General features: G+C 48.5%; 2 protein-coding genes and 2 non-coding genes across 4 annotated transcripts; 3 read left to right on the top strand and 1 right to left on the bottom strand.

Annotated features, from left to right (window-relative positions):
• Positions 1-4,953: 4,953 nt before the first annotated feature.
• trnal-uaa (transfer RNA leucine (anticodon UAA)) lies at positions 4,954-5,036 on the top strand. Its single transcript has one exon. It is a non-coding gene; the product is annotated as a tRNA-Leu (tRNA).
• A 3,314-nt stretch (positions 5,037-8,350) lies between these two features.
• On the bottom strand, positions 8,351-8,707 carry LOC137363468 (histone H2A-like; the record flags this gene model as incomplete). Its single annotated transcript, XM_068027293.1, has 1 exon — positions 8,351-8,707. A coding segment is annotated over exon 1 (357 nt), but the record flags the coding sequence as incomplete, so codon positions are not given.
• Positions 8,708-8,777: 70 nt separating this feature from the next.
• On the top strand, positions 8,778-8,860 carry trnal-cag (transfer RNA leucine (anticodon CAG)). The gene has a single exon. It is a non-coding gene; the product is annotated as a tRNA-Leu (tRNA).
• Positions 8,861-15,864: 7,004 nt separating this feature from the next.
• LOC137363455 (histone H2AX-like) lies at positions 15,865-16,233 on the top strand (the record flags this gene model as incomplete). The annotated part of the gene is made up of 1 exon (XM_068027280.1): positions 15,865-16,233. A coding segment is annotated over exon 1 (369 nt), but the record flags the coding sequence as incomplete, so codon positions are not given.
• Positions 16,234-18,808: the final 2,575 nt, after the last annotated feature.

Raw genomic sequence — 18,808 nt, 5'->3', positions numbered from 1 at the left:
TGCAGCAGAACTGGTCCTGGGGCAGCAGAGGCAGCAGAACAGGTCCTGGGGCAGCGGAGGCAGCAGAACTGGTCCTGGGGCAGCAGATGCAGCAGAACTGGTCCTGGGGCAGCAGATGCAGCAGAACAGGTTCTGGGGCAGCAGATGCAGCAGAACTGGTCCTGGGGCAGCAGAGGCAGTAGAACTGGTCCTGGGGCAGCGGAGGCAGCAGAACAGGTCCTGGGGCAGCAGATGCAGCAGAACTGGTCCTGGGGCAGCGGAGGCAGCAGAACAGGTCCTGGGGCAGCAGAGGCAGCAGAACAGGTCCTGGGGCAGCAGATGCAGCAGAACTGGTCCTGGGGCAGCGGAGGCAGCAGAACAGGTCCTGGGACAGCAGATGCAGCAGAACGGGTCCTGGAGCAGCAGAGGCAGCAGAACGGGTCCTGGGGCAGCAGAGGCAGCAGAATGGGTCCTGGGGCAGCAGAACGGATCCTGGAGCAGCAGAGGCAGCAGAACGGGTCCTGGGGCAGCAGAACGGGTCCTGGGGCAGCAGAGGCAGCAGAACGGGTCCTGGGGCAGCAGAACGGGTCCTGGAGCAGCAGAGGCAGCGGAACGGGTCCTGGGGCAGCAGAACGGGTCCTGGGGCATCACAGGCAGCAGAACGGGTCCTGGGGCAGCAGAACGGGCCCTGGAGCAGCAGAGGCAGCAGAACGGGTCCTGGGGCAGCAGAACGGGTCCTGGGGCATCAGAGGCAGCAGAACGGGTTCTGGGACAGCAGAGGCAGCAGAATGGGTCCTGGGACAGCAGAGGCAGCAGAACGGGTTCTGGGGCAGCAGAGGGCTCTCAGGAAGACACTCCTTTAAACCAGGCAGCAGTGAATGCAGATCTGGCAGCCCTTTCAATATGGTGCCAGCACCTGCCGTTGTGTCAGATGTCGGTGCCATCGGTGCCTCGTTCCCTACCTCTGGTCCTTGTTTACATGGGCCCCACGCCTCCCCTTCATTAATTGGTCGGCTGCTCCGTGATCGGGGTCGGTCGGCCACATTTCACTCGTGTGGTGACGACACCCACTTCCGTTGCCTCTGCCGAGAGCCGCACCGTTAGTTTAAAATTCAGCCCATGGGGTCAAGAGTGGAAAATCTCCCCTCTGATTCTCTCTACTTAAAATGAAGGAGACACCAAATTAAAACTGATGAAACCAGGGATTGTATCCTGGTTCTTCAATCTAGTGTTCTCCCAACTGAGCTATTCCAGCCTCACTGTGAACTCATCTTCATTGGAGACAAATATAACTCCAGGCGGAATTTCCCCACCCGTTCATTCCTCACTTCAGGGGAATGGGACCCGACCAGATCGCGGAACTCAGATTATGTTACTGTTCTGCTCTTGATATCTTAATATTATCTTGCGTTTGAGCCACTTTTAATCAGGTTCACGGACAAATTCTTCCATCATCCCTTCTCCCACATTCTCTCTCTCTCATTCATTCTTTATTCCTCACAATCCAGAAAGGGTTAGGAATCAGAGCTCACCCCCAAACCCTCTGCACACAGACCTCTGTCTGTTACCCTGTTTGATCCAAGAGACCAGTCAATAAATTACACTCTTTATAAACACAGAAAGCTGCCTCAGAGTGTTGGACAGAGATAAATACACTGAAGTCTTTTGAAAAAAGTTCATCTTTCGGGTTGTTACTGAGCCCACAGAGCAGGGCGGGCCCAGGCTCCAGCCCCAGCCCCAGCCTGTGCTGTGTTAGCTGATGCCACCTGGTGTGATACTGAGCCACACGGAGCATTAAAGGGCCTGGTTGTATTCATGGCCTGTGTTGTGTTAACCGATCCCACTCAGTGTGGTAGGAGCCGCACAGAACAGAATGGGCCCAGGCTCCTTCCTCAGCCTGAGGGATGATAGTTCTTCTCACACGTTGTTGTCCAGAGCCCCACACAGAACAGGGAAATGTCAGGCTCCATCCCCGGCCTGTGGTATTTTACTTCATCGCATCTGGTATGGTACGGAGTCCCCAGAGCAGGAAAGATCCAGCTTCCATCTCCGGCCTGTGCTGAATTAGCTGATCTGACCTGGTTGGCACTGAACCGCAATCAGGGAAGGATGGGCCGAGGCTCCATGGCCTGTGGTGTGTTAGTTATTCTCATTTGGTGAGGTACTGAGCACCATATAGAGCAGGATGGGCCTGTGCTCAGTGAGCTGATCTCACCTTGTGTGGTCCTGAGACCCACACACAAAGCAGGACAGGCCGAGGCCTCATCCCCGGCCTGTGTTCAATTAGCAGATCTCAGTCAAAAGATTTTGATAAGGTTCCACACAAGAGGCTTCTCTATAAGATTAAAGTCCCTTGTATCAGTGGTAATATATTGATCTGGATTGGGAACTGACTGGCAGACGTAGGCAGAAAGTAGTTACAGATGGATCTGGATCTGTTTGGAGACCAGTTACCAATGGTATTTCACAGGGATCGGTGTTGGGACTGTTGCTCTTTACTATTTTTATTAATGATCTGGATGTAGGTGTAGGGGGCACCATCTGTAAATTTACAGATGATTTGAAGATCTGTGCGAGTGTTCAGACTGTAGACGATACTCGACTATTTCAGGCTGATCTTAATGTGTTGGGAGATTGGGTTCATGACTGGTAAATTATGTTTAATTTGTGTAAGTTCAGTGTTATTCATGTGGACAGGGCGAATGCTCAACATTCATACACCCTTCAGGGAAAAACATTAAAGTAGGTGGAAAAAAGAAAATAATTTTGAGCAGCGATCTGGATCTTCTAGTGCACAGATCTCTAAAGGTACAGCAGCAATGCTGTGAAGTGATAGTTGGAGCAAATAGAGGGTTGGGCTGCATTCAGAGGACAATTGAGTATAAAATGAGGCATATTCTTTCATGGGATGTGAGCGGCACTGGCAAGGCCAGAATTTGTTACCCATCCCTAATTGTCCTTGACAAGGTGGTGGTGAGCTCCCTTCTTGAGTTGCTGCACTCCATGTGGTGTAGGTACACCCACAGTTCTGTTAGGAATGGAGATCCAGGATTTTGACCCAGCATCAGTGCATGAACAGCGATATATTTGCAGATCAGATGGTGTGTGACTTGGAGGGGAGCTTGCACATGGTGGTGTTTCCATGCATCTGCAGCCCTTGTCCTTCAAGGTGGTGGAGGTCTTCGGTTTGGAAGGTGCTGTCTGCGGAGCCTTGGTGAGTTGCAGCAGTGCATCTGGTAGATGGTACACACTACTGCCACTGTGCGTCAGTGATGAAGGGAGTGAATGTTTCAGGTGGTGAATGGGGTGACAATCAAGGCGGCTGCTTTGTCCTGGACAGTGTCGAGTTTCTAGAGTATTGTTGGTGCTGCACTCATCCTGGTTTGTGCCTTGTAGATGGTTGACAAGTTTTGGAGAGTCAAAAATCACAAAACTATTGCAGTGCAGAAGGAGGCCATTCGGCCCATTGTGTCTGCATAGAATCATAGAACATAGAAAGTTTACAGCACAGGCAGGCCAAAAAACGAGCCACCCAGCTGAATCCCATTGCCCAGCATTTGGACCGTAGCCCTGCAGGTTCAGGTACTTGAGGTGCACATCCAGACACCTTTTAAATGAGTTGAGGGTTTCTGCCTCAGCTACCCTTACAGGCAGTGAATTCCAGACTCCCACAGCCCTCTGGGTGAAAAAACCTTTCCTCATCTCCCCTCTAATTGTTCAACACATCACTTTAAATCTATGCCCCCTAGTCACTGACCTCCCTACTAAGGTAAATAGACCTTTCCCATCCATTCTATCCAGACCCCTCACAATTTTGTACATTTCAATCAAATCTCCCCTCAGCCTCCTCTATTCAACCCCAGCTGATCCAATCTTTCCTCATTGCTGCATTTTTCCAGAGCTTGCAACATCCTCGTAAATCTCCTCTGTAACCTCTCGAGTGCAATTACATCCTTTCTGGAATGAGGTGACCAGAACTGCACACAGAACTCAAGTTGTGGCCTAACTAATGATTGACACTGTTCCAGCATAACCTCCCTGCTCTTATATTCTATACATTGGCTAATAAAGGAAAGGATTCCATAAGCCTTCTCAACCAACTTATCAACCTGTCCTGCTACTTTCAGGGATTTGTGGACATTCACTTCAAGGTCCCTCACTTCCTCTACACCTCTCAGCATTCACCCATTAATTGTGTATTCCTTTGCTGTGTTTGACCTCACCAAAGGCATCACCTCACACTTCTCCAAGTTGAGTTCCATTTGCCACTTTTCTGCCCACCTGACCAGTCCATTTCTCCAGCTCTCCTAATGAGCATTTCACCACGTGCCTTGAGCTGAGTTACTCATCACAGAATTCCCACTATCTGATTTACTCTTGTAGCCAGAGTATGTATATGAATGGTCCAGTTAAGCTTTTGTCAATGGTAACCCCCAGGATGTTGATGGTGGGGGGATTCAGCGATGGCAATGCTGTTGATCGACAAAGGGAGATGGTGACATTCTCTCTTGTTGGAGATGGTCATTGCCTGGTACTTATGTGGTGTGAATGTTACTTGCCACTTAGCAGCCCAAGTCTGAATGTTGTCCAGGTCTTGCTGCTTCTGGACACGGACTCCTTCAGTATCTGAGATGTCCCGAATTTGTCCTTTTATGAAACCTTGGTCAGGACTCACTTGGAATATTGTATCCAGTCTTGGTCTCCTCACATGATGGGTGATATTGAGGCTTTGGAAAGGGTACAGAGGAGAGACATTCGACGAATTCCCAGTATAAGACATTTGGTTATCAAGTTAGACTAAAAGAGTTGGGACCCTACACCTTAGAGAAACCTAGACTGAGGGGTGATCCGATTGAGGTTCATAAATAATGAAGGGTCCAATTTAGCATGGGAGAGGAGTCATAACTTTATTTTGTGTAAGGCCAGATGGCACCCGGATCACATTAAATTTCATTTTCAGTGGTGGGCTAACGCACCAGGATGGCCGAGTGGTTAAGGCGTTGGACTTAAGATACAATAGACATGTGTCTGCGTGGGTTCAAACTCCACTCCTGGTGTATGTGCTTACAAAATGTTACTTATTCTTTCCCTGACTTTTTCCTTGCACCATCATCTCTTCTGTCATGTCATCACTCTTGCCTTCCAACTGATCACAGCTTCCTATTATTTGATCTGCCCCAGCACCGTTCCTTGGCTCTGCGCTTGCTTATAAACTGGTAAATCTTTAACTTAATCTCCTCTGTACCCTGAAAATGACCTTCTCATCCTTCCTGGATTGTGGTTCCTCACAGGATCCGCTGCCTCTCCGATTCCCCTCCAGGTAACTGAAGGCCCTGAGCCTTGGTCTCGCTTTAGACGCTAGCTGGTAGTTGATTCCTTGCAGGTCTGCCACCGCTCAGGAGAAGCTCAAGACCCAGATCAAGCAATGTATCAAGAGGAATGTGAACAAAGGCTGCCTGGTGCAGAGCAAGGGACAGGGCGCCTCCGGCTCCTTCAAAATCAGCAAGAAGGAAAACCCAGGGAAAAGTGGGAAAGAAGGTGAAGAAACCAGCAGCCAAGAAATCTTTAGTGAAGAAACCAGCAGACAAGAAATCTTCAGTGAAGAAACCAGCAGACAAGAAATCTTTAGTGAAGAAACCAGCAGACAAGAAAGTGACAACAAAGAAAGTAACAGCCAAGAAAACGAGCAGCAAGGCGGCGGCAACGCCAAATAAGGCGGTGAAGAAAGCAGCGCTTCAGAAAAAGTCTCCTGCGAAGAAGGTCAAAAAAGGCAAGAGTGCGGCGGGCGGAAAGGCGCAGAAGAAAGTGCAGACATGGAAGAGCAAGGTCAAGTCGAAAGCAGCGAAGTCTCAGAAAGCAGGGTCTGGAAAGAAGTGAAAGCGCGGGAAACTTGTAAACATCTGAACACAAATGCTGTTCTCAGAGCCACCCACATCTCTCAGGAAAGAGCTGATCCCCTGATCAAATGATCCCTGTCCAGGCCCCGCCTGCAGATTCCACAGGGAAATGATTTGGAGTAAATCCAGGATCCCTGGTGACTCCCCTCCACCCAGCCCTTTCCCCACTCTCTGTCATAAAACAGAGGGATGTCCGGCCCTCACTCCAACTGGGGATGCGTTCGGTGCAGTCTCAGTTCACAAATTCAGGGGGAGAGTTTGTAAGACAGTAACACTGGCGGAGAAACCCCACCTCACAACTCAAACCCCAACACATGAGTTTCTCCAATTCAGCTGGAGTCGGGTGAAAACAGGAGCTGGGATAGGCTGTGATCGGGAATGTTAGGAATGGATTTGTTCAGGGAGGAATGTACCTGGAATCTCCGAAAATAATAGTTCCTTATTTCCCCAGATGACACATTCTGCAGTGAGAATGAAAAGTTTCTTCACTGCTTCACATTTACTAATTGTTTGGTTCGAGATGAATAATGAGTCAGAGAGTAATGACAGGATCTGAAGCTTCTCTCACACCAGCCCTTGACTCAGTGTGAAGTGTCCAATGTGTGAAGCTACTGCCAGGGTTTGTCAATCTGAACAGTTTCAGCTCAGTTACTGGGGGCCTGGAATCCCCGCAGTTTGACTCTGTCTCTGATTGGTCACCCGCTTCTCAATCCAATTCTTAACCAATAGGAGAATCATATATAAGTAAATAGAAGTTCTCATTGGCTTAGATTTTCCAATTGGAAAAAGCCTGGCAATTCCAGAGCAGGAAGGAATTGAAGTGATGGAAAATTTCAATTTTCAGGCAACAATTTTAAAACCTCTCATTTTATGTTCAGTTTTACTGTATTTACCGTCACAAAATCCTGACGCGATTTTAGGAATCGTTTTCATTTGTCAATCTGTTAACTGTAAGCGGCGGGAGGAAGGTCCGGTTCAGCAATTTAACACGGGACAAATATCAGCTTCTTCTCTGCAAAAGGAACAAATTAGCGACTTACCGCCTCTCACAGGCTTCTCGGGGACTGACAGAAACGAACGGTTTCTGATCTTTTCTCCTGAAAGAGGCGGATAATGCTGCAGGGAGCAATGAACTGCCCTTCACTTTCTGGCTGCGAATACACCCCTGACTTTAAACAGTTCAAACAGCGACTGATGCTTCTGCCGGAAAATGAGCAGATTCACCAGAATTATCCCGGTCCATCTTGGCCAAAGACATCCAGCTGGCCCGCCGCATCCGCGGGGAACGCACCTAAAACCCAGCTTCAGTAACAAGTGTAACAAGGGCTCTTTTCAGAGCCACCAAATCAGCAAAGGAAAGAGCTGCCATCTCTGTTCATCATCAAACCCATTAGATTGGAGGGGCGGCCACATGGTTTCTGTTTTGTCACATCACTTTCCCGAAAGGCCTGTCGGACTGAGAGCTGATCTGGAATTTAGAAAGCAGCATTACCGGAGACTCATTGCTGCTCAGCACAATCTCAACCCCGCTCCTGGGATCCGTTAGCTGGCATTTGGGGAAAAGAAATGGATCCCAGTTTTATTTGGAAGGCATTAATGGAGCCGGGTCCGTTCACATGAGGGTTATTTACTAACATTACCCAATGAGTTCACTAATATTTGAATCCATTGGAGATTAGTACACAGGATATGTAAGGCAGCTCGGTCACTCTGACTGAAACCGCCAGTTCCCCGGGGTTGCAGACCCTGACACTGCGGGGAGAGAATCCCCGACTCTATCCCGCCGCCGGGGGAAACAGACAGCTCTGTGTCCGGAGAATAGGGAGGGCCGGGGGGAAGGCACATATTAAAGCGCTGCAATGGACTCAGCTCCTGTGTGTGCACAACTCTCACTGATTCCGTCCTCTGGGAACAGTGCGGTCTAAACAGATCAGGTTAGGAGAGAAACACACAGCCCGATAATGGCCTCTTCCTTCCTGCATTTACTCTGTTCCGGGAGCAGATTCTCATTGAGAAGCGGCGCTCAGATCACCAGAGAGAAAAAAAAACACAATTCAAACTGTCCAAATGAAAAACAGAGAATTAACCCGGACACTTCCATTATTAAATTAATTCATCAGCTCCGAACCAGTTCCCGTTAATGTACCGGGATAATCTCGGGATTTATCAAATCGAAGGCAGCGGGATTTATTAAATTGTTGATTCTGACATTCTGTCGTTCAGTTCTTCACTTAACTAGAGGGGGAGATGTGTGAGCAGAGAAACAGAGCGAAATCCAGAGAGGGAACTGAAAACACACCTGGACAGATGTGAAACAGGTCAATCCACTGTTCCAATAACTCCATCTCTGACTCCCTCCTGACAGTAACCAGCCCTTTCACAGAGACTGTGAGTGGTTCTGAAAAGAGCCTTTGGTTTATTAGATGACATTTTGGCCGCTTCACTTTTTCTGGGAGCTCTTGAGTGCTGGTTTTCTTAGGCAGCAGCACGGCCTGGTTATTAGGCAGCACCCCGCCCTGAGCGATGGTCTCCCCTCCCAGCAGCTTGTTGAGCTCCTCGTCGTTGCGGACAGCCAGCTGCAGTTGTCTGGGGATGATGCGGGTCTTCTTGTTGTCCCGGGCCGCGTTACCGGCCAGCTCGAGGATTTCAGCGGTCAGATACTCGAGCACAGCAGCCAGATCGACCGGGGCTCCGGCACCCACACGCTCAGCATAGTTGCCCTTTCTCAGGAGCCTGTGAACACGGCCCACCGGGAACTGCAGTCCAGCCCGGGAGGAGTGAGACTTGGCCTTGGCCCGAGCTTTCCCGCCGGTCTTTCCTCTTCCAGACATTTCCACAATCTCACAAATACTTTCACAAAGATTGAATAATTTCCTTCGCATTGATAATACGTCGCTGGCAGTCAGGATGGCTGAGCGGTCTAAAGCGCTGCGGTCAGGTCGCAGTCTCCACTGGAGGCGTGGGTTCGAATTCCACTTCTGACAAGTTGTGTTTTGACTGAACTGGAGGCGTTTGGGAGCAGCGGCAAAAAGCAAAGAAAAAGCATGAAAGAACATGGACAAACAAAATAACAATGGACCCAAAGATGTTGCATGAAAACATTAGAGGAAGAGGCAACTAAACCAACAGCAGGGCACATGAAAGATCAAATATGTAACCATTGTATCGGGGTGGAAGATGTTGCCAATATCCTTAATGAATACTTTACTGTTTTCCCGAATGAGAGGGTGATGCAGATATTGTTATTAAGGAGGAGGAGTGTGAAGTATTGCACGTGATAACTTAAGGAGAGAGGAAGTCTTAATGGGATGAGCATCCTTGAATGTGGATAAATCATCAGGACCAGATGAAATGTACCCCAGGCTGTTGAAAGAAGCCAGGGAAGAAATAGTGGAACAAAAACAAGAAATGCCGGATTCACTCAGCAGGTCTGGCAGCATCTGTGGAAAGAGAAGCAGAGTGAACGTTTCGGGTCAGTGACCCTTCTTCGGAACTCCGAAGTTCCGAAGAAGGGTCACTGACCCGAAACGTTAACTCTGCTTCTCTTTCCACAGATGCTGCCAGACCTGCTGAGTGAATCCGGCATTTCTTGTTTTTGTTTCAGATTTCCAGCATCCGCAGTATTTTGCTTTTAAGAAATAGTGGAAGGTCTGACCATCATTTTCCCATCCCTCACTGGATACAGGTGTGGTGCCAGAGGATTGGAGGTCTTGTAACGTTGCAATAAAAGCAAAATACGAGGCAGATCAAGCATGGCTGATCCTTTCGAGTAGAGAAACAGGGCTGAATTCCCTGAACCAGTGCTACAGCTTTCAGAATAGAAGGAGCCTATACAAACCTGATGGGTTCCACTTAAACAAAAGAGCTGGAGGTGTTGACAGTCAGAACAGATAAAATGTGGAGGAGTGTTTGAAGCAGATTCTGTGTGGTTACTTTAGTTGTACTATGGAGTTATTTCAAGGAGGTGATTCTGAATGTAATGGATCAACGTGGACCCATCCAAGGCAAAGGTTCTAAGCTTCCCTGTGGTCCAGCCTGGTTGAATGGAACTGAAGCAAACAAATCATCCAGAAGAGGAAAAGATATGTAAGGCCATGAAAGCACAGAATTCAGATGGATGCAATACCAGATGGTATGGCAAGAGTGTAAAACAGCAACAGACTGGTGAATAAAACTTTCCCATTGAATGAGACAAGAGAAAAGAAGGGTGATAATAGTGTCAGGTGAGTTGTGACACTATTCACATTCCACCTTGATCTGAATAGGACTGTTGAAGGGAGTGATTGAGAAGAATAGAGGAGAAATGAAAAGAAAGGAGAAATAAACAAAAGGTCTTTTGATTTTAGAATGCTTGTTTTTGGAAATGACAGACTGTAAAGTGTGTGTGTCAGAAGATATAGAGCGAAGTTGGGTATGACAAGATCACAGGAAAGTTGTGCCCTGAGACAAGGTGTGCGTTGACAGGAAAGCTGCTTTCCTTTGCACAATATGTATTTTATTCGTATAATTTGTGCAATTACATTGCAAAGCAGTTCAAATTTAATATTACATAAGGTACAATACAGATCAGTTTCCTTCAATAATGTACATGATGTATCTCACTATCCCTGCCTGCACAGGTTATATTTACAGTATTTACATTACACATCAAACATTCTCTGGTGCAAACAGCCCGAGGGGTTTTACACGGGTTCCAGCCCCTCACTGTACTATGGCCTACTAGGGCCTTAGACTGCAGCCTTTCCCCATTGAGTCTCCATGGTGGCTTCCACAAGCTTTAATGCCGTCCCACAGCACATAGTCTTGGACGTTGCAATGTGCCACTCTGCAACACTCGGTCATGGACAGCTCTTTGCACTGGAATACCTGTCCCACGGCCGGGCTCGTTCTCAATAGAGATCATTTCAAATGAACATTTCCTAAATCCGTGATTTCTCTCTCGCAATAAAGAGAACAGGATGTCTAGCAGATTCAGTGTGAGACAATAACACTGCCGGGTAAAGGCCGCTTTCCAACTCCAATCTTAACACAGGAGATTCCCCAAACAGCTGCAGTAAGGTGCTGTGAACTGCTGGAAGCGGATGTGTGAGGAAATGGTGATGTTACTGAGGAGGTTTCTTAATATAGAATGGACTGTGTTTTGGTGGGAATATTACTGAGTGTTAATTGCATCGGGACCATATTTAAAAGCTCCGGCTTTCTGGAAAGCCTTGACTATGAAGGCCGAGTCTGGAAGGGTTTGTGTGGAGAGCTGGGTTTCGGTTCTACTGTTAATAAAGGGTTTGAAATTGGCAGCCCGGAGGAAACTGGAGGTGGAGCTGAAAGATGAGGGGCCGTTCTCTCTCTGTCTGTCACTCTGGGTGTCTCCTCCATCTCGCTCTCTGTTTAATCTTCACTCTTGTCTCCTCCCCTCCCTGCTCTCACTCTGCCTTTCTCAGCCAGGTCCGGGTGGCCTGTATAAAAAGGAGCCTGACGGAATCAGTCTCTTTTATTGTGCACTGATTTGAGGCAAGAATCAACTTGTCTGGCAGTAAACAAGAGTATGCTCCAGGCTGGCAGTATGTTAGAATCCATGAGGAAAGGCATCATCACCCTCATCGACAAGCGGAAGGGGGAGAGGACAGAAATAAGAAATTGGTGGCCCATTTCACTGCTTAATGCTGACAACAAGATTCTGTCAAAAGTCATAGCCAGTCGATTCAAATCTGCTCTGGAGTTGGTGATTCACCCTGATCAGACCGATACTATACCAGGCAGGACAATCTCTGATAGCATGCGCTACTCAGGGATATGATCACCGATGTACGGGACAGGAGGGTGGACACCTGCCTCATCAGCCTGGACCAGGAGAAGGCTTTTGACAGGATATCGCACACTTACATGATGGATGTGCATTCCAAAATGGGGTTTGGGGAGGGAATCTGCAATTGGGTCAAACTACTCTACACAAACATCAGTAGTGCAGTCTCAATCAATGGGTGGGAATCAGAAAGTTTCCCGATCCAATCTGGAGTCAGACAGGGCTGTCCTCTCTCCCCTGTCTTGTTTGTTTGCAGTATTGAACCCTTTGCTGAGTCTATTAGGAAGAATGCGAGCATCAGAGGGGTGACAATCCCAGGCAGCGGAGGCACTCAGGTGAAAACCTCCCTGTACATGGATGACATCGCCATTTTATGCTCGGATCCACTGTCTGTGCGCAGACTGATGAGCATCTGCGACCAGCTCGAACTGGCTTTGGGAGCCAATGTTAAACACGGCAAGAGCGAGGCCATGTTCTTTGGGAACTGGGCTGACCGATCCTTTGTCCCCTTCACCGTTAGGTCAGACTACCTGAAGGTGCTGGGGATATGGTTTGGAAGGGCTGGGACGTGCACCAAAACCTGGAAGGAGCGAGTAGCCAGGGTACAACATAAGCTGAGCATGTGGGAGCAGCGATCTCTCTCCATTATGGGTAAGAACCTGGTCATCAAGGGCGAGGTGCTCACATTGCTGTACGTGGTGCTGGTCTGGCCCATACCGCATTCCTGCGCTGTGGCGATCACCTGAGCCATTTTCCGTTTCATCTGGGGATCCAAAATGGTCCGAGTCCGGAGGGACACGATGTTCAATCCTCTGGATAAGGGCGGGAAAAATGTACCCAACGTCGCCCTCATCCTTATGGCTACCTTTGTGTGCGGCTGCATCAAGCTGTGTGTAGATCCCCAGTTTGCAAACTTCAAGTGTCACTACGTGCTGAGGTTCTATCTGTCCCCGGTGTTGCAAAGGATGGGCCTGGTCATATTGCCGCGGAATGCTCCATCCAGTTGGACTGTGCCGTACTGCCTATCCTTCATGGAAAAGTTTCTGTGGAAAAACACCTTTGACCACCAATCCATCAGGCAGTGGTCTGCACGGAATATCCTCAAGGCCCTACGGGAAAAGGAGATGGTGGATCCTGTCGGATGGTCCCCTGAGCAGAAGTCCAAAGTCATTTGGCAGAATGCCTCATCACCAGAACTTTCAAACAAGCACCAAAATGTAGCCTGGCTGATGATGAGAAGAGCCCTCCCTGTCAGATCCTTCCTGCACACCCGAAGTCTCACCCCATCCACACGCGGCCCTCGAGGTGGCTGTGGTGGAAAAGAGACGTTGCCCACCTCTTTCTGGAATGTGTCTTTGCAAAGCAGGTGTGGAAGAGATGCAGTGGTTTTTGTCGAGGTACATCCCAAGCAGCTCTGTAGCACAGGAGTCTGTGCTCTGTGGGCTGTTCCCAGGGACGCACACCAAGATAAAAATCAAATGTTGCTGGAGGACTATCAATTCGGTGAAAGATGCCCTTTGGTCTGCCCGAAACTTGCTGGTCTTCCAGCGCAAAGAGTTGTCCACGACCGAATGTTGCAGACTGACACATTCCAAGGTCCAGGACTATGTGCTGAGGGACGCACTAAAACTTGGGGCAGCCGCAGCAAAGGCTCAATGTGGAAAGACCACTGTTTAAGGTCCCCTCACCAAGCTGAACTGAGGGACCGGATCCATGGGAAACCACTCGAACTGTAGCCAGAAAATATTTGTTTGCCTTAAAATGTACATGGCATGACAATGAAATGGAAGGGTTGTGAGGCAACTCACTCCTGTATTGAAGGAAACTGATCTCCTTTGCACTCTTTGTATTATTTGACTTGGTGCTTTTGGGAACTGTTTTGTAATGTATTTTTTTTTACAGATTTTAATGAATAAAGTATATTTTGGAAATTAATAAAAGAAAGTCTGGCAGAGGTAAAGGAGGCAAAGGACTGGCAAAGGCGGAGCAAAGCGGCACCGCAAAGTGCTTCGTGATAATATCCAGGGCATCACCAAACCAGCAATCCACCGCCTGGCTCGCCGTGGCGGTGTCAAGCGGATCTCGGGTTTGATCTATGAGGAGACTCGCGGGGTGTTGAAGGTTTTCCTGGAGAATGTGATCAGGGATGCGGTCACCTACACTGAACACGCCAAGCGCAAGACGATCACTGCCATGGATGTGGTGTACGCTCTGAAACGGCAGGGCCGCACTCTCTCCGAATTCAGCGGCTGAACAACTCGACCCTTTCCAGCAAACACAACAAAGTCTCTTCTAAGAGCCACCCACCGCCTCACAGAGAGAGCAGTGACCTGGAAACGGGAGCTGGGATAGGCTGTTTAGAACTGTCTGGAATAAATCTGTGCTGTGTTCGGGATACAAAACTAGAATCCCCAAATTTGACATTTCATTTGTAGCAAGGATATGCAGTGGATTTGATTTTCTGAATGGGCTGTGTAAACAGCGCCTGAGGCTCTTCAGTTAGTTATTTCTCCAGTCGACACATGCCATCAGTGAAAAGCCACATCACTCCTCCAGAATCACTCATTGTTTTCATAGAATTTCAAAATGATTTCGCTGCAATGAGGGAATCCGGGAGTTTTGCAGCAGCCGTTGAATCGGTCGCTGGAACCAGACCCACTTGTGATGTTATTTCCCCCGAGACGGTGTTTCCTGCACTGAAACTGACAGGGTTTTTGAAACTGATCAGTTTCAGCTCAGTCAATCAGGGACCTGGAATTCCCGCAGTTTGAGCCCGCGCTATCCAGAGCCCACTTCTGATTGGTCACCCTCTTCCCATTCGCATGTCTTAACCAATTGCCGAGCCTCGAATTAGAAAATACAGCAAATCATTGGCTTAAATTGTCGTCCTGGCAGAAAGGTTGAATTCAAAAAAGCCGCCAATTTCAGTGTTGGCAAGAATCGAATTACTCAATGAATCTCAATAACGAAATTGGCGGCACATTTTATACTTTCCCCGATTTTCCTTTCCATCGATTGGGGTGCTAATTCACTCGGGTGCGTTTGCTAATACTAACTGTAATCCTCAGATCCATTTAACATTTCAGTAATCCTATTAAATACAAAAGGAATTTTATGATTGAATTTCCATTGGAAGATAGTGAATTAGCACCCCGATCGATGGAAAGGAAAATCGGGCAGAGGATAAAATGTGCTGCCAATTCGTTATTGTGATTTGTTTATATAACTGCCCAGGATTGACTTCACCCGAACGCAGCTACTAGCTCCCACCTCACTGACCGCTCTCCCCCCTCTGCAACTCGCTTTCTCCCCCTCCTCCCTACTGGCGAAATTCCGCTCTCTGGCTGTTCGCTCTCCGCACCCCCACCCCCCACCCTGTCCCAGCCCAGCCCACAGCTGCTAGCTCTGGCCGTGACACTCGCTCCCACATTTCTTCACCAGGCGCCACCTGTAGAAGCAGGAGGGCCGCAAGGAGTGACAGGGCGACGGAGGAGTGAGTAGCTGAGAGGAGGGAAGCGGCGCGGCCTGGAGCGAGTGGTCAGAGAGTGGGGTAGTGCGAAGCGAGGAACAACTGGCCAGGGGAGTGGGGGGGGTGGGGGATCAGCGAGGTCTGGAGCGAGCGGCTGAGGGGGGGAATCGTCGAGGCCTGGAGTGAGTTGCCGAGGGGGGAGAGCTACAGCTTCAAAATCTCCCATTCAGCCACTTCCTCCAGCCAAGTGGTGGGGGGATGGGGTGGCTAGATACCCAATGACGCTTTATCACGCATGCACGAAGATGGATTTGTTGCGGAAATGTGATGATGTTGGCGATGCAAAATGACATCATCCCGTGCACGCGCCACTCAATCCTGGCAAGATGTCAAAAATCACTGTGATTTTTTGGTCTTTTCAGTGCACTCCTCTTTCTTCAGTTGCCTCTTACCTGAATGTATTGAAGAAACATCTTTGGGTCCATTTTCATTTTCCTTGTCAATATTCTTCCATGCTTTCCCTTCACCGCTGCTCCCAAATCCCTCCAGTTCAGTCAAAACACAACTTGGCAGATTTGGGATTTGAACACACGCCTACAGAAAACACTACAACCTGAACACAGCCCCTTAGACCACTCGACCATCCTGACTGTTTCAAGCTTATGACAAAAGCTGAGAAATTATCCATTCATTGTGAAAGTATTTGTGAGATTGTGGAAATGTCTGGAAGAGGAAAGACCGGCAGGAAAGCTCGGTCCAAGGCCAAGTCTCGCTCCTCCCGGGCTGGACTGCAGTTCCCGGTGGGCCGTGTTCACAGGCTCCTGAGAAAGGGTAACTATGCTGAGCGTGTGGGTGCTGGAGCCCCGGTCTATCTTGCTACTGTTCTCGAGTACCTGACCGCTGAAATCCTCGAGCTGGCCGGTAACACGGCCCGGGACAACAAGAAGACCCGCATCATCCCCAGACACCTGCAGCTGGCTGTCCGCAACAACGAGGAGCTCAACAAGCTGCTGGGAGGGGTGACCATCGCTCAGGGCGGGGTGCTGCCTAATATCCAGGCCGTGCTGCTGCGCAAGAAAACCAGCGCTCAGAGCTCCCAGAAAAAGGAAAGCGGCCAAAATGACATCTAATAAACCAAAGGCTCTTTTCAGAGCCACCCACAGTCTCTGTGAAAGGGCTGGTTACTGTCAGGAGGGAGTCAGAGATGGAGTTATTGTAACAGTGGATTGACCTGTTGCACATCTGTCCAGCTGTGTTTTCATTTCGCTCTGTTTTTCTGCTCACACATCTCCCCCTCGAGTTAATTGCAGAACTGAACTACAGGGTGTAGAATCAACAATTCCCAGGATCGGGGGTGAGATTGTGCTGAGCAGCAATGAGCCTCCAGTCATGCTGCTTTCTAAATTCCAGATCAGGTCTCAGTCCAACAGGCCTTTCGTATTTTAAATATCACAACAGAGCTGAGCGGGGGTGAGCGCAGCCTCAGCTGCACCGAGTCTCAGGGGCTCTCAGGACCCCAATCAGAGCCACCAGGCCTGGCGGACGTGCAGCGAGGACCCCGGGGGAGGGAGGGTGCACCATTAAAGTGATGGTGCAACACCTCCCCCATCCTCGCCGCCACTTCCCGGTTTCTTCTCCCGTTTATCTCAACATTAAGAAGACGCTTTTGCTCTGGACTACACTGGTTATAAAGTAAGACCCAACTTTGTCTCTGAAAGTGATGAATAGCAGCAACAACAGCAGAATCCAACCCCTGCAGTTACATGTGAACTTGCTGATATTGCAGCAGATTGAATGACTGAGTGAATCCCTTCCCACACACATGGCAGGGGAACGGCCTCTCCCCAGAGTGAATGTGTTGGTGTTTCAGCAGATCATTACTGCTTTTCAAGCTCTTCTCACAGTCAGGACATTGAAAAGGTCTCTGATCAGTGTGAACAAGTTGATGTTCAGTGAGGTTGGATGACTGAGTGAACCCCTTCCCACACACGTAGCAGGTAAATGATCTCTCCCCAGTGTGAACTCACTGGTGTTTCAGCAGGTTGACTCTGGCTGGGTTCAGTTCTACACTCACTGGTTCCTCTCTCTCTCCTCCCCTGAAGTTGCTGATTCTGACTGTATGTACATGCTCTCTCCCCCTCCGACCCTCCCTGTCCAATGTAGTATCTCCAGTTTTGGTGATGTGCTCTCCCTGACCTGTCTCCATTTCTCCTTCTTATACAGACTTGCCCTGAGTGTCACTATTTCATAGAATCAAACAGCACAGAAGGAGGCCAATCGGTCTTTTGTGCCTGTGCTGAATCTGTGAAAAAAATGATGCAATTAGTCCAACCCCCTGCCTATTTCCCCATAGTCCTGGAGAAATTCACTTTGAAATATTTGTCCAATTCCTTTATGAAAGTTATAATTGAATCTGTTTCCACCACCCTGTCAGACAATTCATTCCAAATCCGAATCAGTTACTTCTTAAATGTTTTGAGGGTTCCGGCCTCTACCACCTCTTCAGGGTGTGCGTTCCAGATTCCAACCACCCTCTGGGTAATTTTTTTTCCTCAAATCCCATCTCAACCTCCTGTCCCTTACCTTAAATCTATGCCACCTGGTTATTGACCCCTCCGCTAATGTACAATGTTTCTTCCTATCTAACCCATCAATGCCCCTCATAATTTTGTAAACCTCAATCTTATCTCCCCTCAGCCTTCTCTGCTCTAAGGAAAACAATGCTAGCCTTATCAGTCTCTCTTCATAGCTGAAATGCTCCAGCCCAGGCAACTTCCTGGTGACTCTCTTCTGTACCCTCTCCAGTGCAATCACATCCTTCCTATAGTGTGGTGCCCAGAACAGTACACAGTACTCCAGCTGTGGCCTAACTAGCATTTTATACAGCTCCGTCATAACCTCCCTGCTCTTATATTCTCTGCCTCGGACGATCTATATTGGCCTGTAATCTAAGGCTTTCCTCCTCACTATTTACGACACCACCAATTTTCGTGGCATGTGTGAGAAAGGGTTTGATTCTATCCCTATCAGTATCCGTTACATGCATGTGTTTTTAATCTGCACCCCCTCTATTTTATTCTCTGTACTTGTCAGCCTCTTGTAGGTGAGTCTGTGTTTTGCTCTTTATCTCTCAGTCTTCGAAGTATGAGCCTGGGTTTGTACCTAATTTTCTTTGTACCTTGCAGGATGGATATTGAAGAGAGGTTTTTACACATTAACTGACAAATCCTGATAAGTGATTTTTGGGTTTCACACAGTATTTGTCAGTTTCTTGTCTTGGACTGTTGGTTTTACTCTGTCCCTGGCATTTGCTGGTTTGTTAGTGTGGGGTTTACACTGTACCTGTCAGTTTGTCATCTGTGAGTGTTGGTTTCACTTTGTATAGAATCATAGATCACAGAATACTTACAGCACAAAAGGAGGGATTCAGCTCATCGTGCTTGTGCTGCCTCTCTGCACAAGCAACTCAGCTCATGCCACATCCTCATGTATTCCATGAAAAGCTGATTTTTTTCCCCTTCAGATAATTATCATATATCCTTTTGAAAGCTATGGTTGAATCTTCCTCCGTCACACTCTCAGGCAGTACATATCAGATCTTAACCATTTGCTGCATAAAAAAGGTTTTTCCTCATGTTGCTTTTGGTTCTTTTCCCATTCACC

The sequence above is a fragment of the Heterodontus francisci genome, unplaced genomic scaffold, assembly GCF_036365525.1.
Source record: "Heterodontus francisci isolate sHetFra1 unplaced genomic scaffold, sHetFra1.hap1 HAP1_SCAFFOLD_61, whole genome shotgun sequence".
NCBI classification, from domain to species: Eukaryota; Metazoa; Chordata; class Chondrichthyes; order Heterodontiformes; family Heterodontidae; genus Heterodontus; species Heterodontus francisci.
Note: the sequence above shows the minus strand (reverse complement) of the source record. Positions and strands in the feature narration are given on the sequence as shown.